Genomic DNA, 24,163 nt, shown 5'->3' with positions numbered 1-24,163 from the left:
GCACACGTTGGTGGCGGTGGCAAGCCGAAACGTCAGGGGATGCGGCAGTGGATCGTGCTGCTTCACCAGAAACTCCAGCACAGATGCGGGCAGATCGATTTTGTCGGAATGGACGGGAATGGCGGTGGACTTTTCTACGCACGCAAAACTGAACATGTTCAAGATCTTTCTACACAGCCGTTAGCATACAGTGCGGAAAAATAATTAAGGCTGGTGCACAGCCTTGATCAACGGGGGCTATTCGTTCTTTTCCCTATACAGTATGATTTCGCTCTGTTTAAAGTACCGACGAGCATCCTCGTCTATCAGGACCAGGCTGAGGAATGTTCTCGTGGAGAACTTCTTGTTGACGTCTCTGTACGTCGGCGTTAGGTCGAATCCACCAAGGAACAATCTTATTGGAATCGTCTCTCCTCTGACAGGGGCCCCATCCATAATTTCAAACTTGACAACGGTCTCGCTCTCATTCATCTGGTTTGGAGGCGCTCCACACGACTCTCTTCGTATGAGTGAGAGCTCCATGTGCTTGATTTTGAGCCGCACCAGCAGAAAGTATATTCTTCCCACAATCACGTCTTTCAGGGAGTATTTATTCTTGGAGTACTCGAACTCAATATGCAAACAATCCTCAATTCCGACATCCATTTTCACCGAGCTCGTGGGCACCACGCTCTCGGAATCTGCGCTCTCGGGGTCCTGGTACTGGTACACCCAAAGCTCTTTCTCTCTGATCACATCTGCTGACTTGCGCGAAACAGTCACTTTGAGATAGTATCGCAAACGTACATTGATGCCGCGGTAACTTTCGTACTGTTTCTCGACGTTTCTGAACTCGAACGGAAACGTCTCTGGATGCCTCAGTTCCCCGGGACTGGCAAGCTCGTGCGCCATTGACAGGAAATTGTCGGTCACCAGGCCATCATTGTTGGTCTCTATCGTGCCTAAAAGCTGAATCTTGATTCCTGTGTGCTCCACCCTCTTGTTGTCTCTAGTTCTTATGGTCACCTGGCCCTTAACGGTCTCGCCGTCCTTGTACAACGGGAGCTTTTCCTTGCGTCCCTTGACGCCCTTCTGTTCCACTGTCTCACGCGAGTCCTCTCCGTCAAGACGAAGCTGTATGTCCAGCGGCGACTTGAATATGAAAGACATGGCAAAATAGAGGTTGTATTTTTATATAGACAACTTGTTTTTACACTCTGCCAAATTACGGGCAACTTTACTGACCCAGACATTTCAGGATGTCAGCCCATACGGTTTTCGGAGGCTGTGAGGCGTCGATCCCGGACCAGATACCAGCTTTCTTGTAGTACTCGACAATTGGCTCGGTTTGCTCGTGGTAGGTGACCAGTCTCTTTTTCAGGGCCTCGACGTTGTCGTCGGATCTCTGGATCAAAGGCTCCCCAGTGACATCATCCTTCATGGCCTCCTTAGGAGGGTTAAAGATCTTGTGGTAAGATCTTCCCGAAGCTGGGTGGACAAGTCTACCAGTGATTCTGGCAACAAGCAGCTCGTCGTCAATCTTGAGCTCAATGGCCTTTTGCAAAGGAGTTTTGTTCTCGGCCAGCATCTGATCGAGCTTCTCAGCCTGAGGAATGGTTCTAGGGAAGCCATCAAGAATGAAGCCGTTCTTGCACTCCTGGTTGTTGGCCAGCTCGTCCTTGATCATGTTGACCATGATCTCGTCGGACACAAGCTTACCCTGGTCCATGATTTTCTTGGCCTCCAATCCCAAGGGAGTCTTCTGCGCGACTTGTGAACGCAGCATGTCACCTGTGGCCAGGTGGCAAGCACAGAATTTCTCTTTGAGGTTTGGTGCCTGGGTACCCTTTCCTGCTCCCGGTGGTCCGATGAGTACCATTCTAAGGGCAGCTGGCAACTTGGTGGTCAGACCAGCCTTGGATTCCAAGGCTCTGATTCTGTTTTCGAGCTTCTCGACCGACTCTTTCAGTTCTTCCACAGACATAAGGAGGTTGTTGGGGAAACGTTTTTTCGTCAACACTGAAAACTCGGTGCAAAGCAGGTGTAAGGATTACTATCGGATCCAACTTTTTTTTATGATTGGAGAATACGTTATACAAGATTTCATTCTAAAATCCTAGCTCGCGCAAACAGCTCTAAAACTTGACGTCCCAGCTGTCCAACTTCATGGTACCATTCTCCTGCAAATTAATGTGCATCTTGAAAGCGTCCTTCAAAATGTGTGGCTCGTGCATCGTCTTCTTTTTCTCGCAGTAAAACAGGGCTCTGTCATAGTAGTCTTGCAACTGTGCTCTGTAATCTGGGTGAGCACACTTGTTGATGATCTTGCTGACCCTCTCCTTTGGCGAGCATCCTCTGAGGTCGGCAAGACCGTAATCCGTCACAATCACGTCCAAGTCGTGCTCGGTTTGGTCAATGTGTGACGCAAATGGAACAACACACGAAATTCCGGTAGGGTCTGTCTTGGTAGGTCTGGCTGCTGGAGTGTGCATGATCGAAAGCTTGGCGTTTCTCAGGAAATCAGCCGATCCTCCCAGTCCATTCAGCATTCTGGATCCATTGACGTTGGTCGAGTTGGCGTGCGCGTAGATGTCCACCTCGACTGGTGTGTTCATAGCAATGACACCGAGTCTTCTGATCAATTCTGGGGAATTCGACACAACCTGCGATCTCAGACACAATTTTTTCGAAAAGAGGTCCCAGTTGTCGAAAAACTTCTTGAATCCGTCCTTCGACAGTCTGATGGATGTGGCAGTAGCATACTCCATGGCTCCTGTCTCAAAGAATGGCAAAAACGAGTCCTGCAAAACCTCTGTCCAAACAGTCAGGTTCTTGAACGAAGAGTCTGCCAGTCCCCCGATGATGGCATTAGCAACGTTACCAATACCAGACTGCAATGGGTGCAGGTTGTCTGGCATTCTACCAGCATTGACCTCGTGTTCGAAAAACTCAATCAAATGGCTGGCAATCCGTCTTGACATTTCATCAGAAGGTGCTGGGTCTGGGACTCTGTCTGGAGTGGTGGACTCGACGATGGCCACGACTCTAGATGGATCAACCGGAATGGCATGCAAACCGTTCTTTTGATCAACAGAGGTGTAGGGGTATGGTTTTCTGAAAGGTGGGTGTTCTGGCATGTCAATGTCGTGCAATCCCTCGAAGGATGGAGTAGCGGTGTTGACCTCGATGATGATCTTGTCGGAGCAGCTCAACATCTCAGGAGAGGCACCGACAGCTGGACCTGGCACGATAGCGCCATCCTCGGTGATGGCAGTTGCCTCGATGATGGTGTAATCCAAAAGATCATTGGATTTGTCCATGGTGTAGTAACCGTAAGTGAGGTCTTGAGGGAACATGGACAAATGTTTGTCGAAAAATTGGGTTCTGTTGGAGTTGATCGCAGCGGCGATCGGTTTACCGACTTGGTGAGGCGCACGTCTCAAAATCATGTCATTTTGAGCCCATTGCGATTCTTCTGGACCGGCAGAGGCACCCACGAACAAGTTGAAGGCCAATTTGCCCTGCAAACTGTTCTTTTCAACGTGATCCACAAGAGCTTGAGGAACGACCTTAGGGGCTCCCACTCCAGTGAAGCCCGACCATCCGAGATATTGACCGTGCTGGAATAAAGGAATGCACTCTTCAGCGGTTCTAAGCTTCTTGAGATATGGAGCGTAACGGACTCTTTGCTTGAGAATGGCAGACATGATAAAAAAGAATGGTTACAAGACGGAAGGGAAATTCGGAGAGGAAATATTTATATATACAAATCGTGTTATTTCCGGTTTTCTTGGATCCGGTTTATAACTTTCCGGCATGGGGTGCGCCAACAATGTAGACTTTACAAAAAATAGCACCGATGAATAGTTGGTGGAGAGAACCGATATGGCCTATATCCGGTCCTCAAACCGATAGGCTTCGGGTCTCTGACTTGCGAGAACTGGGAAGTGGCTTCGAACCGTTATTTGAGACTAAGTACTACCATCTTTTAAAGACTTGTTACTATGCGACTCGGAACTCGTTACAGGTCATCCCCTCATGCGCGTGATATTATGCTGACGCACCCTGTCAACTGGCCAATAAAATTGCACGAGATGACAACACGGCCGCGAAGTTTAGTACTTTCGCACCTGGGGAAAAAAACTACATGACCCGCTTTTTGGAGCGCGGGACGAATGTGGGGGGTGCTGTTTCCGTACTTGTTGTATTCGTTAATCATTATTTTTCGAGTACTCTTTTACATATCTCTCGTCAGTAAAACAGTCTTCCACGTAGCCAACCTCAAAAATACATGTGTGCTTGTTTCGGCCGCTGTTGAAGATTATTTCCAGTTGTTCTTCAACCTTGCGCAATTCCAGCTTCTCCTTCTCGCTGACCTCCTGGAAGTGTGGAACAGGTCTAACGAGGTACAAAGCCAGGTGTTTCATATTGTATTTGAGCTCCTTCCCAATTTCAAACACCTTGCGTAGTTCGCTCATTGTAGCCATTCTCCAACCAACAAGTTTGAGAGACTCAAGGTTGGTCAAAATCGATTTATTCTCGATCTCATGCGTTTCTTCATTCTGTGTCTGAAATATCCTTTTCAAATTTAACCAGTTAAGCCATGGGTAGTAGTAGTTGTATTTGTTGTCATTATAGTCTTCATTGAGAATTACAATCGAAAGGTGTTTCAAATTGTAATAGAAACGTGTCTCAAAAAGAAAAAGCTCGTTTGCATCGTTGTCAATAAAAGATCTGAACCGTTCGGCAGCCACAAAGGAAGACGAGTCCTTGCTATAGAACAGAGAGAGGCGTTCTGGTGACGTAAACTCGTTGCTCTCCAACTTAAGAAGCGGATTCGGCAAAGGGTAGACAGGCGAAAAGACATCACTGAGACTGAATGGATGGTCCCATTTGCAGTTGATCAAGGTCAGATCGTTCAAAAACACGAGACGGCCATCCCTGCTCCGTTCTTTAAGGTCGCTAAAATCGGTTTTGAATTTGGGATAGAAGTATTGGTCCTTGGCAAGAAGAAACCCGTTGAGAGTGAGCTGCTTGATGTTATGGAATCTTTGCAGCTGAGTCAATTCAAAAAGGGACTCATCGTTGGGCGCCACGGAATGACTAATTAGTTTCAGTTTCTCGATCTTGGCGCTCAAATCGGTATCAAACTTATCCTGGTATTTTAGACACCTAGCCGACGACATAACTTCAATCACCAGCTCCTTAAGATTGGAAGACTTCTCCAGTATCCCCTTGAGCGATATGTTCCATTCGCCATAGGTGGTAGATTTTCGGTCTTTGAGGTCGCTGAAAATGCGAATTGCGCGAACGAGATCCTTGGACTTAAAGTTCTCATTAAAAGCTTTGAAGTCACGCCATGTCAGTTTCGCCCTTTCGTAAACAAGAGGATAAAACTTTGCTCTGTGGGAGCTGTCCAAAAGTGATATGTTGATCAAATCCTGCCGAGACAGCTGCATGTAGCGGATGAGCTCAAGAGGAATATTTATCAGAAATGACGAATACGTGCCTGAATCCGTCTTTCGCCTTTTAACGTCCTGGGCATTCATGACGACTGTATTTGCAGAAAATACACTAAAAATTAAAAATTTGAAGATTAATCAATATTTGCGCCGATATGGGCCGATCGACGCGCCCTAATAATTCATCACGTCCTCGAAGTCGTCGTCCTCGAGGTCCGGCTCAAAAGCAAAAGTCCCTGTGTCGCCATCATGTATCTTGTCATAGCGCTCCCACTTCCGTTTGAGTCTTTTGAGTGTAATGGAGGCCGACGCCGTGTGCAAATTATTCATTTGGGTGAAGAAGCGAGTGACGAATTCACGGTCGCGATCGTACACGCAATTTAGGCCAACATAGAATACGGCCACCTGGAGCATGAGGACACAATAGTTTCTCATTACTTTCTCAGAGTCCAGAAATCGGAGGAGATGTAGTGCCCGATGGACCAGTTCTTGGATTATCGGGTGTCTTTTAGGGATCCGACCTAGATCAGACGTAATGATCAGGAACGCAGTGATCACAAAAGACTGGTGACACACGTCATACCATGAAATGTAGTCGTAAGTGCCATCAGAATACTCGACTTTTTCGATTGCTTCTGGTGAAAGCGGTTCAAACCCCAGTGGTGGGGCATGACTGTTATCAGGATGCATAAAGTGAGTTCTAGGCACAATTCCGGTTTTGCTGATGATCTCAAACTGGGACTCTCTGTGAAAATCGGCTGTGAGCTCAAAAATTGTAAACGCGGAAAGGTTGGGTGACTGTGGTGAGGAATGGTTCTTGCTGCGCATGATTTTTATCGACTTGATAAGTTTTTGAAGCGACACTCCAAGTGTATTGGAATAGCCATAAAGATAATTGAAACCATCCCTGCGACAGCACATCATACTCTCCCAGTAGGCACGAGTATATGGGAGGTCGTACATGGCAAGGTCGAGCTCTCTATCGTTTTTGAGCACTCCACCTAGCGGAGCCGTGAGACCGGCAATATTCTCTATCGACAGATACCAGTTGCGGCAGAATGCCACGACATAGGAGTTTCTCTGCCGAAGACGCGGATCCTCACTGAATGGAGCATATGTGGAAAGCAGGTCCTTTGCAGCACAGAGATGCGGTCTCCATTGTTGTACAAGAGACATCGCGGTGTACGACGTGAGTAGGAGGATGGTGAGTAGCATGGGCTCCACATTGCTGCTGATCTTATCTTGCTCAGCAAGAACAGTGGACAACAGCTGTAGACAAGTTGACAAATACGAGCAATAATTCTTCTCGTCTTGTTGGTCTTGAGTTCTGCGGAAACTCTGCAGAGCACCGCATGATAAGATGGCAGCCATAAGATAATTGTTTTTGTTTGCGTATGTTAAAAGAATCTCCCTTGCTGGGTTGTAATGGGGCAAGGGCTGAAAAGGCATAATCACTCGGACGTAGTCGTGGTCGAAAAGCTCGAGGTATTTTCTGTGTTCTCCGGGGAACTGCAGAGAATCTATGGAAATACGTTTGGTAAGGAAATCAGGAATTCCCCAGCCGTTGACGGAGTCCAAAGATGTAGTCAAGTCTGGACATTGGTATTCTGTGCGCTTGAACATACGGAACATGCTCTCCATTTCACTGTCGTCGTTGGGAACGCCGATCTCGTCTATCTTGCTTTCCAGCAAATCGTTGAGACTGTGTGCCAGGTTGTTCGCTGATGCTCCCAAAGAGTGCAGGGGGAAGTTGCTCTGTGGAGACTGCGACTGTTCGTTCATTCCCGAGGATTCAGAGGGATACGGTATGGCGGTCGCGGATGGCGAAGCGTGAGTGTTTTCGTGAACTCCTAGTATTGGTGGCCCCATTCGATTCACGGAGAATAAACGAAGATCGTTTGGTTGAACGGGGACAGGCGCACGACATGGCGTGGGATAGTATCCCACGGGAGAAACATTGGTTAAAGGTATGTCCTTAAGCTTCGATGACCTGGGAGGCTGATAAACACATATTTTGTCGAGCCGTTTGCAGTGCCAACAAATAGGCTTGGCCTCGTCGCACTGGAATTAGTCTAGATACAAGCCGCATACTTACCTTGATTTTGCGTCGTTTGCATTCCACACAGCCCTCTTTTGAGTACTTGCGTTTCTTGGTCTTAACGGACAAATTATCCATCAACAACTAAGTGTCTTTGCTTGTTTCCTCGATCTTCAGATAGTTAAGTCGTTAACGGCGTAGTTTTTCGAAATTAATAATTCACCGGACACTGTCTATAGCCCACATTGCAGGAACACCACGATCCCTGATTGACAGTTTAAAGTTTGACAGCGGACAAATTATTCTCAGCTTGAGGTATGATTAATCGTCGCGGACGATCGTCGCTGAAAATAAAAATAATTCTATAGCCTAATCATTAGTCTCCATGTTTCCTTTGGTGAACCCTCCGAACAGGGTTCTTCAAGTGGATGCCAAGCTATTAGATAATGAGATTTTTGATATTCTCGCGAAGCAGCTGAACGAGGCCATCTCCAACCCGAAGCTGCCGCGATTTTTCCAGCTTCTCAACTCCAGATACTCTGATGAGCTGCGACTAGCTTTGGAACTGTGTGTTTTCAAGGTGACAATATGGAACAAAAGTAGCAGCTATGGTCTGCTGCTTCAGAATCTGGTGATGTCGGACGGTGGCGATCGACGCAGAAATACCAAGTCGGAGCTTTCCAGACTTAAGAAGACCGCCCTCTTGTCGTATCTGATCCTGTCTTATCTGTACAAAAAGCTGGAGTCACATCTGTACAGCCTAGATGCTGACGATGAGGAAGACCGCACCAAATGGCATCAATATGTGCACATGATTATGGCCAGGTTACAGAGGGTTCTGCCTACGCTCCAGAAATGGTATGCCGGCCTTTCGCTTGCCAACTTTCTTGCCTTCCTGATCCATGGACAATACCCAAATCTTGTCAATAGAGTTCTCCGCATTAGGTACAAGCCACTCGTATCCACACAAGTCTCGTTTGCGTCGAACCCGGAGACCATCTCGTACGAGTTCCAAGACAGACAGCTGGTCTGGAACACACTGACGGAATTCCTCGTGTTTATAATGCCGATTCTCTCAATGTCCAAGTTGTCCAAGTCAGTTGTGCGGCTGCTGCAGACGGATCAGAAACAGGATGAAAAGGAAACCATCTACCGGTTTCTTCCCGAACGGTGCTGCGCAATCTGCTATCAAAACACCACGCGAGCTGGTGTGGCCGACGCGTCGATCGACGAACACCTCATCACAAACCCATTCGAGACTAGTTGCGGCCACGTCTACTGCTATGTGTGTCTGATGGCAAAGCTTGAGGACGGAGATCCGTGGCTGTGTTTGCGGTGCGGAGAGCGCGTCGAGTTTGTGCGGGTGTTCGACGGCGAGCCTGCTGACTACGAGCCAGACTCCAGCGACCAGGAGTCGGTTTCGGAGTACTCGGGCGACTCTGACAGCGAGTCAGATTCGTCTACTGCAGATAAGGTCTATAATTAAACAAAATATGCTGGCACGAAGTCATGCGCAACATCTTGAATCCGCGATCTGGACTCTTGTAGGTTCATAAATACGGAGTCTAGAGCGAGCAAGAAGTTCACTGTGGCTATTCATTCGTTCGAAACATTAATGGTCCTCTTTGAAATGTGGCTTGAAGGTTGGGGTTGGCACCGTTGTGAACTTAATTCCATGTGGCAGCGTAGTGTCTTCGTGACTAGGCGACTCTGTAGGCTTTGGAGGTAGCGCCGTCGGGGTCTGCTTGGCAGCGGTGGCCACTCCAGTGATAAGGTGAGTGGAGATCTTTTCGTGACTCCCAGACTTCTCCTCCGTGTAGAGGAAGAAGTATCCAATATAACCTGGCTTCGAGTTTACGATTGTAGCGTCGATTTCCACATGGATGGCGTCATCAGGACTTTTGCATTTCTCGCCGATTATCACCTCCAATCTTGTAGGACCTGACCCGTCGACATCAATTTCGATCTCTGAGAAACTGCCTTCCCGGTCGTGGTATCCCTTGAAGTGTTCTGGTAAGAAATGGTAGCCGTAGTATTTAGTGTCGGAAATATCGCTGAACCAGTCCATACCGCCAGAGCCAAGCGAGCATGGAACGGTGAGGTTGAATATAATATGGGTATCATTGAAGGAGCCGCCAGCAATTGGTGAAGGCTTCGGCAAGTGGCTAGGCACAGGCTTGCTGTGCGTACTCAGGGTGGTGTTGTGATGGTAACCAGGGTGTGGAGGCCAATGAGGGTCGTCGTGATGGGCCTCATGATGAGAATCATGCGCCCAGACGGTAGCAGCGAGAGACAAGAGGGAGGCAGCTAGGTTTTGAATCTTCATTTACGGATACATACACTATGGAAATCTGAGGCTTTTTATAGCCTCACAGTGGACGGAGAGGCACTAGAGATCGTCCAGGAGCAAGAACCCAAAAGTCTCAAAAGTTAGGATCTGCGTTTCTGCGTTTAAGGTACGGTGCAGCCAGTTGCTATTTAGTTCAAAGTGATAGATAAGGGCTTGGGCCTATTGTTTGCCTAAACCCAAAATTATGCACGATGCAAGTCTCACATCAAGATGCTGCATATTTTTGGCCGAAAAGCCAACTAGCTGTAAAATCTGCCCTGCAGCGAACTAATACCATCAGAATCAAGAATGACATGCGGACCATGGCAATCGTTGGTGAGTTGCCTTCAAGGCGTGTGATAAAGCAACCGCCACAATCGTCAACGTGCAAGATATCCAAATCTAATGATTCTCGGTCTGGCCATCTCAACGTTTATTGCTCTCCAGATACATTACCTAAACGAGAAATTCGTTTGGAGCGGGAGTATACATTCACAACCTGGTCTTTTTATCCAGACAATAGCGGTGTCTACTGCTTACGTAATCACAAAGTTGTCGGTTTTTAAACACGCCCCAAGATGACTCAGCCTCGCACAAGTACAGCGACGATGTGTTCCTCTTTGGTTGTAACGGTAAAACCACTACTATTTTCTCATGCATGACGATCCCCTACCCGTTGCCCGTTTTCTTACAAACAGTGAAACAATGCCGAATCCAGTTTTGCTTCTATGTTTGACCCAAATAGACCTGGCCCACGTAGTCAAACAGCAAGGTATCGGACGCTTCGAACCTGAACACTTTCCCTTGGTGTTCAGGGAACTCTGAGCCACCGATCTTGTCGTAGGCACACCATAAGTAGGCCGCACAATTGTACTGCTTGATATAGCCCTGTCTTGGCTCCCGCGGTGTGTCGAAGCTGTCGACCCAGTACATGGCGTCTGGAGGAATTATTGCGTGCTCAATTTTCAAAGGAGATTTATAGTACTCATGCAGCTGTTGTTTAGTCTCAAAGCCTAGAGTTGCGTTGTACACGTCAAAATCATTCTCGAAAGTCTCAGTTCTCCTGCATGTGAGAATTCCCGAATTGATCCACAACAATCGATCGTCGTCGGAAGATAAATGTCCTGGGTGCGTTGAGCAGAGCTCCTGGGATTTAAACGGCGCCCTTCTGTCGGGATCTGTCAATGTGCCGATCGCTGCAGACCAATAGTCATTGAACATGTACTCTTCATTGCCCGCCACAGATTGACCGAGCCAAAACAGCTCCTTGTCTCCCCACACGTTCTCATGAATTGGCTTTATTAGACTGAGATAGAGCGTCACGAAAAGACCTTGCCAGTATCTTGTTCTTTTGATAGCCACCACACCTGACTCCATATAATGTCCGTACTCTAGAACAAAATAGCGTGTTCCCAGAGTCTTATACGAAGCCCTGTTGATCCCGAAAAAAGAGTTATCGGTAGCCGTTGGCAACAGACGTTTGAGGAAGTCGATGAATCCATGGTTCACTTTAAGATTGAGGCTTCTGTCCTTGAAGAATACACTTTGCGAGCGTTTGTATTGCGAAAGCTGGAATAGCTGCTCAGGCTTCCGGAACAACACAACATCGCAGTCTAGCAGCACTATGTCGTCGAACGAATTGAACAGATACGCCAGAAGCTTGTTGTAAAAATTAGGAAACTCAGAGGCGTACTGAGGAGTCAGCGCACGCGACACATCCACAAACCAGAGCTCCAACTTTGGGAAAGTTGCGTCAAACTCTTCGTGAACCAGCTGTTTCAGCTGATCGAATTGTTCTCGAGGATAGTAAATGTCGGTTTTTCTCGCCTCGTTGACCAGCGCCCATTGAGAGTCGAGCGACAGGTCCCCGCGGTGTACTATCTGCACCGGCAGTTTTGTTCCCAGAGCGCGCAGATTGCGAATCAGCGCCAGCGTGTCGTTCAGGAACCTGTCTGAGCACGAAATCACCACGCCTTTCCCGTTGACCAGATTTTTGTAGTGCAGAAAAAAGGGGTACTCGTGAGACAACGCTGGCCCCGATTCGTCTGTAACTTGCAGCTTTGATTTGCTGATTTGCGAGAGATCCGGGTCGTTTAAAGCTCCGTCCAGGTATCTGCTTATTTGTGGGGGATCCAGAACTTGCTCACCCGTCCATCTCACAAAAACAGGCATTTTCCGGCTCAAATAAGGGAATACACGCGACTCAATGTCCTGGTGGCCTGTTTCAATTAATTTTTCGTAAGAACGGATCCTGTTTTCGTCACTGTGGTTTAGATAACAGTGACCGTAAGTTGTCAAGTGCCTTGCGCGATGGACCATCTGTGCAAGCTGATCTTCGTCGTAAACCTGCTTGTGGGGAGAAACACTCCAATCAGGGTCCAATGAGTACAGCTCGGCAAAGTATTTTTCGCACTTGTAATCCAAAGACTTATCCTCAAACGTTTTTCCATACATGCGTAGCAGTCGAGCGTGAACGGGATACTCTTTGGCGTTGAAATCCAGTGTGACCTCTTCTACAGGGCCGGCTATAATCAGATCACCAGCCACCAACTTTAGCGAAGAGCCCTTTGACACTAGACCCCCATCTATAAGAGGGTTTTGCCGAGCTCCATGGGCTTCCGGCTTTTCTACCACAGCCATTGTGGCTGGCGTAATTGTGGGAGCAGCAATTTGATCCACATGAATCGCGGATTTTATTTTGGCTCCAGCCCCCAATGGGAGTTTTGCCATGTCCATAGTATGCGGACCAGTATCTTGGATGTCATTTTGTTGCGTTTGTAACAAGGCCTTGTTAAACTGAGAATTTAAAAGCTTGTTGAGAGCCTTCTCGTTGGAGTTCTCTCTGATGGGATCGTGATCTCCGTTCGGACGAGACACCCTTGGTCTCACGTACTCATGCGGTTGATGTCTTCGGATAGGCCCCGCCGCGGTTGTGGAATCGGAGATGACGGACTCAACCGGTGCTGAATGGGTCGCGGGCAGAAAGACGAAGAAAAGAAATAAAAAGCACACAAGTACACTCAACAGCTTCTTCCTTGGAAAGAAAGCCTTGAACATGATTCGTGGTGTGTGCTCAAAGGCAAGCTGCAAAACACCAGATCGGGTCCCAGAAAAAAGATAGGGATTAAAATAACCGAAAACTGGGCTTTGGCAAAAATTGTGCTATTTTTGTTTAGATCTCGCGTAAAAATACTAAGATTTTGCGGGCGGGGGGGCTGAAAAGTAAACATGTTACCCGGTTTGTCCATTTTTTTTTTGTCAAAGTATAAATTGAGCCATTCCGGCCCAAAATTTTTTTTCTTCAAGATCTCTTTGCCTTTTGGCTTAGATCAAGTGTAGTATCTGTTCTTTTCAGTGTAACAACTGGAATTCCCTCGCCATGAGGGTTTTATTGTTACTTTCACTTTTTGGAATATGATTGCCAACCCGACAGGTTCAGATTTATCTGACTTGTCGACTGGCGTTGTGTCGTTGCCCTTACACTGTTGGCTTCTGACGCTCTATGAGCACTGCCAAAGGCTTGGTTGTGTTTGCAGAGCGAGGTACTTGCGGTGTATGCTTTAAATTAGCTTATGTAATACTAACGTAAAAAAATGCTTTCAATATAAACAACGCGAAGAATAAAATATAAATATTTGATGCTCCTCAACATCACAGACCATTTGAAATGGCTGTCCCAAACGAGGCCTCAGATTCCCCCTGTTCCCGAGTTTCCGCTGTTGACTACAGACCAGTTGCAAGAACACATCAAAAAGCCTGCTCCTCCGGATGTCGCCCGTGAATCGGTGGCCCTCCCTCCACGGATCAGCAATCAGACCCAGTCGAGAGTTCTGGTGCGTGCAAGTACAGTTACTCCGGAAACAATTAGTGAAATGAGCGGAATCATGGCACGCAAAGCCGACTCTGTGCGGCAACGGAGTTTAGGATCGTCGCAGAGCAGCCAGTGTGTGATCGATCTGACGAACGAACGGGTCGCTGCAGCGCGCAAAAGGGCAAATGAAGCTGCCGGCAGCTCGTTCAGCAAGAAACCGCGAATTAATGATGATGATGAATTTTCTGACGACGACGACATAGAAGCTATATTGGCTAATCGCCATTCCAGCAACTCCACCACGAAAAGCGTATCACGAGAGGAAAAATTGTCCTTTACTGACCTATCCAAGATGGTTGAAAATGTCAACCTCATGAGCACGGACGCGCGAGAACTGATCAAGCTACAATTTTCATTGATGGCGCAAATGGATTCGTTATCGTCGCTTCTGCGTCAAAATATATCAGTTGACGAGTCTACGTCTATCAGCGAAGACGACAAGCGGCGCAGAAGAGGCGAGCTGGCGAATGATATCCAGCGATTACAGGCAGTCTGTAATGAAACCCGGCTCCAAATACAACAATTTTGCATTGATAAAGTAGGCAGAAGGCTTGACGGTGATATCAGCTCAGAGATAGATACCACAGCCCTGCCTTTTACCAGCACAGCATACACAGCAAAAACTACCACACAGCTTATTCCCACACGAGAAGAAATCAATCAGACACCTTCAACCATAAATGCGACCAACCAGTCCACTTTTCCGAGTCCATCATTCAAGGTCCCCCCTGCACCATCCACAGCCATTTCTGAGCGTGAGGAGCGGCACAACTTGCAACTGGATATTGAAGATTCTTTCAATTGCGACAGTGACGAGCCTGATGTGATATCAACACAGGAAAAAGCAGAGCTGGACCAGTTCATTGTGAACGACGAGATTTCCGGCGACGACGAGTCCTACAAAGAGGATGACATAGAGGATATTGACACCACCGAGCTTGGCGGTATTCAGGGCTCGTTAGAGATAGAAGACGTTGAGGAGGGTATTGAACACATGGAAATTGTTCAGGATAACGCTATTCTTCTAGACTCGCCGCAGGATGAGTTTTCGGAAGAAGAGACAGGGAACGACTATTTCACACAGCTGAACGAGGAGCGAGAGATTGACGTTATAGACCTAGAGGACGAACAATTTTGGGACAGCGACGCGGAGAATGAGATTTTCGATAGGCGCAATGAGCAGTCGAAAAGGTCAGAGCCACAGCAGCAAAGCTCGCAGCATTCCGATTCTGATATTGAAGAGCTAACAAATGTGAATCCCGATGCGTACAAAAAGTTTATGGGCAAGTTTGAATGGACTACAGAAGTGTACTCTGTGTTGAGAAATACTTTCAAGCTGCCATCTTTCCGAGAAAATCAACTTGAAGCCATAAATGCCACATTGAGCGGAGAGGATGTATTTGTTCTGATGCCAACAGGGGGTGGAAAATCCCTTTGCTACCAATTGCCCGCGCTTGTCAAGTCTGGAATCACAAGCGGTACCACTATCGTTATTTCGCCTTTGATTTCCTTGATGCAAGACCAGGTGCATCATTTACTACAGAACCAAATCAAAGCGGCAATGATCAACTCAAAATCTTCTGCTTCGCAGAGGAAACAGACATTCGACCTTTTTGTCAACGGGTTTCTCGATCTGGTGTATTTATCTCCCGAAATGATCAGTGCCAGCGGAATGGTGAGAAATGCCATCGCCGCACTTCACAAGAAAAAGATGCTGGCAAGAGTTGTTGTGGACGAGGCTCACTGTGTTTCCTCTTGGGGCCATGATTTCCGTCCGGACTACAAAGCTCTGAGCTATTTCAAAACCGAGTATCCGGAAATTCCTATGATGGCCCTCACGGCAACAGCGAACGAACATGTTCGGATGGACATCATCCACAATCTCAATCTGAAGCATCCGAAATTCTTCAAGCAGAGTTTCAACAGGTCCAACTTGTTCTACGAAGTGCTACCGAAGAAGAAGACCGTGGTGGAAGAGATCGCACAACTGATCAACCGCAAATATAAAAATATGACGGGCATAATCTACTGTCACTCGAAAAACTCGTGTGAGCAAACAGCAACACGACTCGCGGACTATGGTATCAAATGTGACTTTTACCACGCAGGAATGACCCAGGACGACCGTCAAAGAGTGCAGCTGGGCTGGCAGACCAACGAAATTCAGGTAATCTGTGCCACCATTGCGTTTGGTATGGGAATCGATAAACCCGATGTTCGATTCGTCATCCACCTTACTCTTCCTCGTAATCTTGAGGGATACTACCAGGAGACTGGAAGGGCAGGGAGAGACGGAAAACATTCTGACTGCATCATGTACTACAGTATGAGAGATGCGCGTACTTTGCAAGGAATGATTCTGCGCGACAAGGAGCTCGACCGGTTCAACAAGGAACAACACGTGAACAAATTACGCCAGGTGACACAGTATTGCGAGAACACTACAGATTGTCGTCGTCAACAGGTGCTGCAATATTTCAACGAAACTTTCAACCGCAAAGATTGTCATAAGCAATGTGACAACTGCATTAATGGCGAAAACTTCGAAGTCGAGCACCGCGACATGACAGCGTTTGCCAAAAATGTGATAAATCTCGTCAAGACTCTCAACGGCGAAAACTTGACTGTAATCCAATGTCAGGACGTTTTTAGAGGATCCAAAACAGCTAAAATTGTCAACTCGGGATTACATCTAAACGAGTACCATGGAAATGGTCGGGAACTGCCCAAGATGGAAATCGAGCGATTGTTCTTCCATCTCTTGAGGGAAGGCTTCCTAGAGGAGAAATCTGTGATGAACGCTGCTGGCTTTGCCACGAACTATCTTGTCCTTGGGCCTAAAGCTAACGATGTGCTCTCTCGCGGCAAAAAAGTGGTTATACCATTCACCAGAAGCAAGACTACCCGATTGGAGACGCCATCATTGTCTGGAACAGCTAATAAAGAGAATAAGGCCCCCCAATTCCTTTCTGCAAGTAAGTTTTTCGCTGTTGGGCCTCCAAATGCCAGCAAAATCCCTGTGGAGCAGTTGGATCCCAAGTTGGCCGACCACATTAACAAAAGCTATCTGAAATTGCGAGAGCACCGGTCGCTGTGCTCTACGCACCTGAATCATTCAAGAGACTCGACTATGGCGTCAGATACGACATTGAAAGACATGGCCATGAAATTGCCAACTACGAAAACGGAGTACGAAAGGCTTGATGGTATGGAGAAAAACCAAACACAGTACTTCCAGAAGTTTGAGCGCGTTTTAGGGGCCCTAAGGCAAGAACGAGATGCTTTGCTGGGCTCAAAGAGCCCTGAGCTAGAAGTCGTATCGTCATCACTCCCGTCTCAGCAGGATCACAAAGTAGTTAATCAACTTTCGCAGCTGTTCTATCCAGAAAGCCAAAACACTACACGGAAATCAAATAATGCTTCACGAAGCAAGACTTCAAGTCAGAGAGGAGGCCGTTCGTACCGCAGAGGTGGATCGACAGGTGGATCAAGAGGAGGACTGCGCCGATCTGGTAAACCCGGCTCTCGAGGTAATTACAGAAGAGCAAAAGTGCAACCGAAAAAACAGCCTGCAGGGTCTGTCATTCGCACAATGAGGATGTAAGCAATGAAAAAAAAAAGTTTTTTCCGCATCGATAGATAAATATGAAGAAGTCAAAAAATCAAGATTAAATTAATTAGTTGATAAATTTTTTAATTAGCTCTACTGCTGTTATGGAAAAAATTAACGTCCTTGTCGTGGGAAACGGAGGTCGTGAACATGCTCTGGTGTGGAAACTGGCCCAATCGCCATGGGCCAAGCACATATTTGTCGCCCCTGGAAATGGTGGCTTTTCGAAACTTGAAAATGTCACCTCTGTCCCTATCGGATCTTCCCCTTCTGACTTTGGTTCATTGGTTGACTTTGCCACCAAGCACAACGTTGGCCTTGTTATACCTGGCCCAGAGCAGCCACTGGTTGATGGCATCACTACGTGGTTTCAGAAGGCTGGTATTCCAGTTTTTGGCCCTAGTGCAAAAGCTGCCAGAATGGAAGGATCCAAGACCTTTTCTAAAGATTTCATGAAAAAGCACAACATTCCTACTGCCAGGTATGAGAACTTTACCGATTATGAGGCTGCCAAACAGTATATCGCCAATTCCAGTCATAACCTAGTTATCAAAGCTTCAGGAATCGCAGCTGGGAAAGGTGTCTTGATCCCAGCTAACAAACAAGAAGCTTATGAGGCCATTAAAGAAATCATGGTAAACAAACAATTTGGCTCTGCGGGTGATGAAGTTGTCATCGAGGAATTCCTTGAGGGGGACGAGCTGTCCATTCTATGTATCAGCGATGGCTACTCCTTTGTTGATCTTCCTCCTGCTCAAGATCACAAACGTATAGGCGATGGAGACACTGGCCTCAATACCGGAGGAATGGGTGCCTACTCTCCTGCCCCTATTGGCACCCCATCGCTGCTGGAGAAGATCAGAAAGAACATTTTGAAACCAACAATCGACGGAATGAGAAAAGACGGCTACCCAATGGTAGGATGTTTGTTCGTTGGTGTCATGGTGACTCCTGATGGTGATCCAAAAGTCCTTGAATACAATGTGCGGTTCGGGGACCCGGAGACCCAGACTGTGCTGCCGTTACTAAAGTCTGATCTTCTAGAACTGATGTTGGCCACTGTTGAACATCGTCTTGATAGTGTCGACTTCCAGGTCCACGCTGACAAGTACAGCACCACCGTTGTTGTTGCTGCTGGTGGATATCCCGAGTCTTATAGGAAGGGAGATGAGATCACCGTTAAGGAGCCGTTGCCAGAAAACACGTTTATCTTCCATGCCGGTACCAAAGAAGAGAACGGCAAAGTTGTCACTGCAGGTGGCCGTGTAATTGCTGCAACTGCCATTGCTGACACTTTGGAAGAGGCTGTCAAGAAAGCCTACGTTGGTGTCGACCATATCTCGTTCAAGGATAAATACAACAGAACTGACATTGCTCATCGTGCGTTTAAGGAAAAGCCAAAAAACAAGGTGTCGCTTACTTACGAGGATGCTGGTGTTTCTGTTGATGCTGGAAACCAACTGGTGGAGAAAATTAAAAAGAGCGTCAAATCCACCAAAAGACCTGGTGCGGACTCGGAAATTGGCGGGTTCGGAGGTTTATTCGACCTGCAGAGAGCAGGATACACGGACATTAACAACACTCTTCTTGTGGCGGCTACAGACGGTGTTGGGACGAAGCTTAGAGTCGCCCAGATCATGGATATCCATAACACAGTTGGTATCGACCTCGTGGCAATGAATGTCAACGACTTGGTTGTTCAGGGTGCTGAACCACTGATGTTCTTGGACTACTTTGCAACCGCTCATTTGGATATCAAGGTTGCGGCAGATTTTGTGGAAGGTGTCGCTGACGGTTGCAAATTATCGGGCTGTGCCCTTGTTGGCGGCGAGACCAGTGAGATGCCTGGAATGTACGCACCTGGTCATTACGACACCAACGGAACTGCCGTCGGAGCAGTTCTCAAAGAGAATATATTGCCCAAGAAGGACAAGATGAACGCCGGTGACGTTCTTCTCGGAATTGCCTCAGATGGTGTGCACTCAAACGGATTCTCGCTGATCAGAAAGATCATTGAGACTACCGACTACAGTTACACAGACCCTGCACCATGGAACCCGAAATCGACTATCGGCGAGGAGGTTTTGATCCCAACCAGAATTTACGTCAAGCAACTGCTTCCTGCTACCAGAAGGGGCCTCATTCTTGGACTTGCTCACATAACTGGAGGAGGACTTGTTGAGAATATTCCAAGAGCAATCCCTGATAATTTGAGTGCAGAGGTTGACATGACCACTTGGAACGTTCCTGAGATATTCAAGTGGCTGGGAAAGACCGGAGGTGTGCCAATCAACGATATATTGAAGACTTTGAACATGGGTATTGGTATGGTGGCCATTGTGAAGCCAGAGAATGTGGAAGAGGTTATCAAGGTCCTTAAGGAGGCTGGAGAAACCGTGTACACCATTGGAAAGCTTGTTGAGCGCAAAGACTTGCCTGGATGCACTATCAAAAACAGTGAGGACTTGTATTAGATATAAATAGCCATGAAATTTTCTCCTTGTAGTGTAACTGCCATTCTCTTCCACGTGCGCTCAAGAAAAAAATTTTAAGAAAAGATTCAGCACTTGGTAATAGATGAGCATTGACAGCTAGTGGCCAAGACCGCCAGCGAATACGAAATCTTCAACTGTGAAATTCCGGGTGATAAGCTTATACTGCATGTCAAAAAAGGAGCCTCCATAAGCTAGTCGTATCAGAGAATATTATATCAACATGTCTGACCGCGGTTCTTCCAGATCCCATTCTCCAGCGATGTCTGTGACCTCTTCTAAGGATGTTGCGTCCATGCATTCCAGCATTAGTGGTGATTCGCGTTTGAACGATCACAGGCATCAGAACATGACTCTTCCAGTTAAACAAGATTCCAAACATTACCACGCGGAGGGCTCACGGCCCACCCATGTTGCGCCACATCGCTCCAGCGTTGTGGAAAGACCAGGTCTAAACGAGCCTGTGGCAAGAAAGCCAGACCAGTTACTGGACTCTAGTGAATTGAGGGACAGAATGGTAGCCGTCGATGATGACGAAGATGATTTCGCCATCAAGATTCCCTCTCAAATGCCTCCGGTCCAGCAACGCCGGCGGTCTACCCGTTCCCGCTCGTTTGGTGAGCATGTTAAATCGCTTATCAAGCCACGCGAGGAATCCTTCTCTGGGGGTATTTTGTTACCTGCCAACCATCCAAACACGGACAAGAACATCACCATTTCTTCCAACAGCAACCTCGCTCGTACTATCTCCAAGGCTAGCACCAGAAGCGACAGATCTAGAAGACGTCCTAGTAATAGCAACATCAAAGAAAAGGACAGCGACAATGACAGCGACAGAGACTCGCATGCCTCCAATGACTCGCAAGAGACAGAGGAAGATGTGTGTTTTCCGATGGTCCCCGAACACATTCGCATCCGTGGAATTGACTTTGACGAGATCGAGGAATTCATCAAAGAGCAGAGGGAAGAAAATGAGACTTTCATGAAGAGAGAAGAGGATCTTAAACAAGACAACTACGCATCCAGGACAACTGGTTCTGAAAAATTCAGCACCGCAGCGCTGAAATATATTCCACGTCCTGATGAAAAGGATTCTTCGGGAAGCAAGGACACTTACGCTGTCACTGATAGCAGTGACAGCGAAGGCAACGGTGTCACTTTTGAGAAACAGTTCCCTACCAAGGAGTCTGCTCCTCCAGACAGATTTAGCTTTTTCTCGTCTGAGGACGAGGAGACAATTCACGCTCCAGATATTCCCTCCCTGGTTCCTCCTGGAACTCCTTTCCAAAGCCTATTCCAGAAGGAGGATGCAATTTGGTGGCTGGATTGCGTTTGTCCGACAGACAATGAGATGAAAATGCTGGCCAAGGCTTTTGGCATTCACCCCTTGACTGCAGAAGATATCCGGATGCAGGAGACCCGTGAAAAAGTGGAGCTTTTCAAGAACTACTATTTCGTCTGTTTCCATACGTTTGAGACTGATAGCGAGAGTGAAGATTTCCTTGAACCTATCAATGTGTATATCGTTGTGTTCCGCAATGGTATACTCACGTTCCACTTCTCTCCTATATCTCATCCGGCAAACGTTAGAAGAAGAGTGAGACAGCTGAAAGATTATGTCAATGTGAGCCCCGACTGGCTCTGTTATGCCTTGATCGATGACATCACTGATGGATTTGCTCCTGTAATCCATGCCATCGAGTACGAGGCAGACGCCATTGAGGATTCTGTGTTCCTGTCCCGTGAAAGAGAATTTGGAACAATGCTGTTCAAAATCGGAGAGAGCAGACGCAAGGTCATGACATTGATGAGGTTGTTACAGGGCAAAGCCGACGTTATCAAGATGTTTGCCAAACGGTGCCAGGACGAAGCCTTGACTTCGCAAAACGCAGCACAGCCACGCGGAGACATTGCTCTGTTCTTGGGTGATATTCAGGATCATATTATTACCATGTTTCAATCGCTGTTATCCTACGAAAAGATTTTCAGTCGCTCTCATTCCAATTACCTGGCCCAATTGCAAGTTGAATCCTTCTACTCTAACAATAAGGTAACTGAGCTGCTCTCGAAGGTGACTTTGTTGGGTACCATTCTTGTGCCTTTGAACTTGGTGACGGGTCTTTTTGGAATGAATGTCAGGGTTCCCGGACAGGATGTCGAAAATTACCATTGGTTTGGCGGCATTATAGGATTTATTGTTTTCGTGGTGTGTGCTGCAGGTTTGGGATCTGCTTACTATCTGCGCCTGCTTAGGAGAGATCGGTCTGATATGAGACTCACGACCAAGTCCATCAGAAGCTTTCATTTTGGACATCGGCCTAACACGGATCCCGTGAGGGGCCGCAGTAATCGTTCTATGGTGAGCCTTCCATCTAAGTTCACCCGATATGCTAGTGATTGGTAGATTGTATAATAATAGAATATAAAAGAAAAAATAATACGAAAAAATAATAATATTGAGAATAGCTTATCAACCTATATCATACATGAGGTCACGCTGTGTGTTCAGTTTTACGTGTCTATTGACACTGGTGTTGGGCGTCTCACTAGAGGAGGTAGATCAGCGATTTTTGACCGAAGGTGCTTCGCTTCAAATCCTTCACGAATACGACGCCTTATTAAACGATCTTCGAAAAACTGATCCGCAAGATCCTACGATATCCAATGTGTTGTATAAGCATGGACTCGTCAACTTCTCTCTTAAGCGAGACAAACTGGCTTTGCAGGATTTCGAATACTGTCTTGATGTCAATCCGAATCACCAAGGTTGTTTAGACCGACTACGAGAATTGTGTATCGAGATGGGCGAGTACGATGAGGCAGAGGCGCGAGGATTCAATGTCGATGACTACAAGCAAATGGAGCAGGCTGTGGTGACATTACACAACAAGAAAAGATACACAGAAAGCATAGAAAAGGCACAGGAGCTCATCAACATCTCCCCAATGAACATGCGGGTTAGAGCCATAATTACTGACTGCTTGAAAAAATCCAAATTAGATTTCACACAGAAGGTTCAGCTTCTAGCGGATCAATATGGTGTACTCGTCAACAACGATAGGTCTCTCGAAAACTATGTGGATCTCTTTGATTTACAATTTTTCGGCAAGGCCATGGACATCAGCAGCTGCTCCAAAGTGTTGAAAACTTGTCTCAAGTACGACAATGATTTTAAGGAATGTCGTGAGCGGACTAAGATGACGGTCAAAATGAGCAAATTGTTCGACTTGTATGAGCAGATTTCCATTTATTACTCGTATCTATATTTAGACGAGGGAGATTTGAAGCGTTTGGAGGACTTGGAGCCATCGGAGGATGTGTGGAGGCAATTGCATGAGCTGATATTTGGTAAAATCAAGATGCGGGGTCAGGAGTATTTGCTGGGTGTTGATATTTCCAAACACCGTACGAATCTGGATACGCTGGTGGAGTTGACTGTGAAAGCGCTTGAACGGTTTGGGTTTTCGAAGCAGGAAATCCTGGATCACTCGCCGTTCCTCCACGAACTTGTTCGTATGGCCAAGGAGTCTTGTATTCGCACAGGAAAGCCGTACAAAAATAAGCTAGACTACAAGGACGAAATTCTACCGGAACAGCTTGGGGAAGTCGACAAGTTGCTGCGCAAAAAAAAGTACGCCGAGGCAAAGCACAAGCTGGATGCCATGCGTGGCGGGTTCAAAGAGAGCTCGTTATGGAAACAGAGAAACGAACAGCTGCTCAAGTTCAGGGAGAATGAGCAGAGACAGCGGGCCAGGCAGCAGCAACAAAAGCAGTACCAGCAGTACCAACAGTATCAGCATCACCATCAGTACCAGCAGAATCAACAGCCGCCTCCACAAAAAGCTCCGGATGGCATGGATCCTTATAAAGTGTTGGGAGTCTCAAAAACTGCTGATGATGCAGAAATTAGGAAAGCATACAGAGAGAAAATGAAGCAGAATCATCCAGATAAGATGAAAAATTCCAACCTTTCGCAGGAGGAAATTGAGCAGAAGGTGGCGGAGATCAACAACGCCTACGAGATTCTGTCGGATGCGGAATCGAAACAACAATACGACCAGCAATCAAGTGCAAGCCATGGGCAGGGCTTTGCAGGTCAACATTTTCGGCCCCCTAATGCAGGCGGCGGCGCCTTCTTTCAAGGGGAACCATTCGGATTTAATTTCCACTTTGACTCATTTGGTCAGAATGGGGCGAAGCGCGGCTACAAAGTTAAGAGAAAAGGCGGTAGGGGCTGAAATATTTGCCAACATTTAGATCGTAACTTTTCGGGCGCAGACACCTCGAGCCAGTAATTTCCGATACGAGCTATGTAAAAAAATTATAGCGTGATCTGGGGGCGAATAAATACAACATCAAATCTTGTGCATCTTATTTTCAGC

The 24,163-nt window shown here is 47.0% G+C and overlaps 12 protein-coding genes across 12 annotated transcripts; 5 read left to right on the top strand and 7 right to left on the bottom strand.

The window, feature by feature from the left end:
• Positions 1-235: 235 nt before the first annotated feature.
• OGAPODRAFT_86996 (vacuolar protein sorting protein) lies at positions 236-1,155 on the bottom strand (the record flags this gene model as incomplete). The annotated part of the gene is made up of 1 exon (XM_018356854.1): positions 236-1,155. Exon 1 carries the CDS (start codon positions 1,147-1,149, stop codon positions 238-240), a length of 912 nt encoding a protein of 303 aa, XP_018211343.1. The 5' UTR covers positions 1,150-1,155.
• On the bottom strand, positions 1,148-3,697 carry OGAPODRAFT_16126 (acetyl-CoA hydrolase). Its single transcript, XM_018354198.1, has one exon. It carries the CDS (start codon positions 3,684-3,686, stop codon positions 2,115-2,117), a length of 1,572 nt encoding a protein of 523 aa, XP_018211341.1. The 5' UTR covers positions 3,687-3,697; the 3' UTR covers positions 1,148-2,114.
• Positions 1,217-1,858, bottom strand: OGAPODRAFT_23810 (uncharacterized protein; the record flags this gene model as incomplete). Its single annotated transcript, XM_018355254.1, has 1 exon — positions 1,217-1,858. One exon carries the CDS (start codon positions 1,856-1,858, stop codon positions 1,217-1,219), a length of 642 nt encoding a protein of 213 aa, XP_018211342.1.
• Positions 3,698-4,177: 480 nt separating the features above from the next.
• Positions 4,178-5,493, bottom strand: OGAPODRAFT_16125 (uncharacterized protein). The gene has a single exon (XM_018354197.1). The coding sequence runs from the start codon at positions 5,436-5,438 to the stop codon at positions 4,191-4,193; it is 1,248 nt and encodes a 415-aa protein (XP_018211340.1). The 5' UTR covers positions 5,439-5,493; the 3' UTR covers positions 4,178-4,190.
• A 29-nt stretch (positions 5,494-5,522) lies between these two features.
• OGAPODRAFT_16123 (uncharacterized protein) lies at positions 5,523-7,745 on the bottom strand. Its single transcript, XM_018354196.1, has 2 exons — positions 7,537-7,745; positions 5,523-7,502 (listed from the first exon to the last, which is right to left on the bottom strand). Exons 1-2 carry the CDS (start codon positions 7,615-7,617, stop codon positions 5,616-5,618), a joined length of 1,968 nt encoding a protein of 655 aa, XP_018211339.1. The 5' UTR covers positions 7,618-7,745; the 3' UTR covers positions 5,523-5,615.
• OGAPODRAFT_93410 (peroxin 2) lies at positions 5,523-9,425 on the top strand. Its single transcript, XM_018357335.1, has one exon. It carries the CDS (start codon positions 7,865-7,867, stop codon positions 8,963-8,965), a length of 1,101 nt encoding a protein of 366 aa, XP_018211338.1. The 5' UTR covers positions 5,523-7,864; the 3' UTR covers positions 8,966-9,425.
• OGAPODRAFT_12452 (uncharacterized protein) lies at positions 9,092-9,805 on the bottom strand (the record flags this gene model as incomplete). The annotated part of the gene is made up of 1 exon (XM_018353321.1): positions 9,092-9,805. The coding sequence occupies one exon, from the start codon at positions 9,803-9,805 to the stop codon at positions 9,092-9,094; it is 714 nt and encodes a 237-aa protein (XP_018211337.1).
• A 506-nt stretch (positions 9,806-10,311) lies between these two features.
• OGAPODRAFT_16122 (uncharacterized protein) lies at positions 10,312-12,913 on the bottom strand. Its single transcript, XM_018354195.1, has one exon. It carries the CDS (start codon positions 12,863-12,865, stop codon positions 10,535-10,537), a length of 2,331 nt encoding a protein of 776 aa, XP_018211336.1. The 5' UTR covers positions 12,866-12,913; the 3' UTR covers positions 10,312-10,534.
• Positions 12,914-14,982: 2,069 nt separating this feature from the next.
• On the top strand, positions 14,983-16,959 carry OGAPODRAFT_41952 (uncharacterized protein; the record flags this gene model as incomplete). Its single annotated transcript, XM_018355428.1, has 2 exons — positions 14,983-16,654; positions 16,760-16,959. Coding segments are annotated over 2 exons (1,872 nt in total), but the record flags the coding sequence as incomplete, so codon positions are not given.
• A 434-nt stretch (positions 16,960-17,393) lies between these two features.
• Positions 17,394-19,763, top strand: OGAPODRAFT_7687 (uncharacterized protein; the record flags this gene model as incomplete). Its single annotated transcript, XM_018356240.1, has 1 exon — positions 17,394-19,763. The coding sequence occupies one exon, from the start codon at positions 17,394-17,396 to the stop codon at positions 19,761-19,763; it is 2,370 nt and encodes a 789-aa protein (XP_018211334.1).
• Positions 19,764-19,796: 33 nt separating this feature from the next.
• OGAPODRAFT_16121 (uncharacterized protein) lies at positions 19,797-22,208 on the top strand. The gene has a single exon (XM_018354194.1). It carries the CDS (start codon positions 20,005-20,007, stop codon positions 22,183-22,185), a length of 2,181 nt encoding a protein of 726 aa, XP_018211333.1. The 5' UTR covers positions 19,797-20,004; the 3' UTR covers positions 22,186-22,208.
• Positions 22,209-22,229: 21 nt separating this feature from the next.
• OGAPODRAFT_16120 (uncharacterized protein) lies at positions 22,230-24,118 on the top strand. Its single transcript, XM_018354193.1, is given in 2 exon segments — positions 22,230-22,264; positions 22,283-24,118. The coding sequence occupies 1 exon segment, from the start codon at positions 22,583-22,585 to the stop codon at positions 24,017-24,019; it is 1,437 nt and encodes a 478-aa protein (XP_018211332.1). The 5' UTR covers positions 22,230-22,264; positions 22,283-22,582; the 3' UTR covers positions 24,020-24,118.
• The last annotated feature ends 45 nt before the right edge of the window (positions 24,119-24,163 follow it).

The sequence above is a fragment of the Ogataea polymorpha genome, assembly GCF_001664045.1.
Source record: "Ogataea polymorpha strain NCYC 495 leu1.1 chromosome Unknown OGAPOscaffold_3, whole genome shotgun sequence".
NCBI lineage: Eukaryota > Fungi > Ascomycota > Pichiomycetes > Pichiales > Pichiaceae > Ogataea > Ogataea polymorpha.
This window is presented reverse-complemented; position numbering and strand designations above follow the sequence as displayed.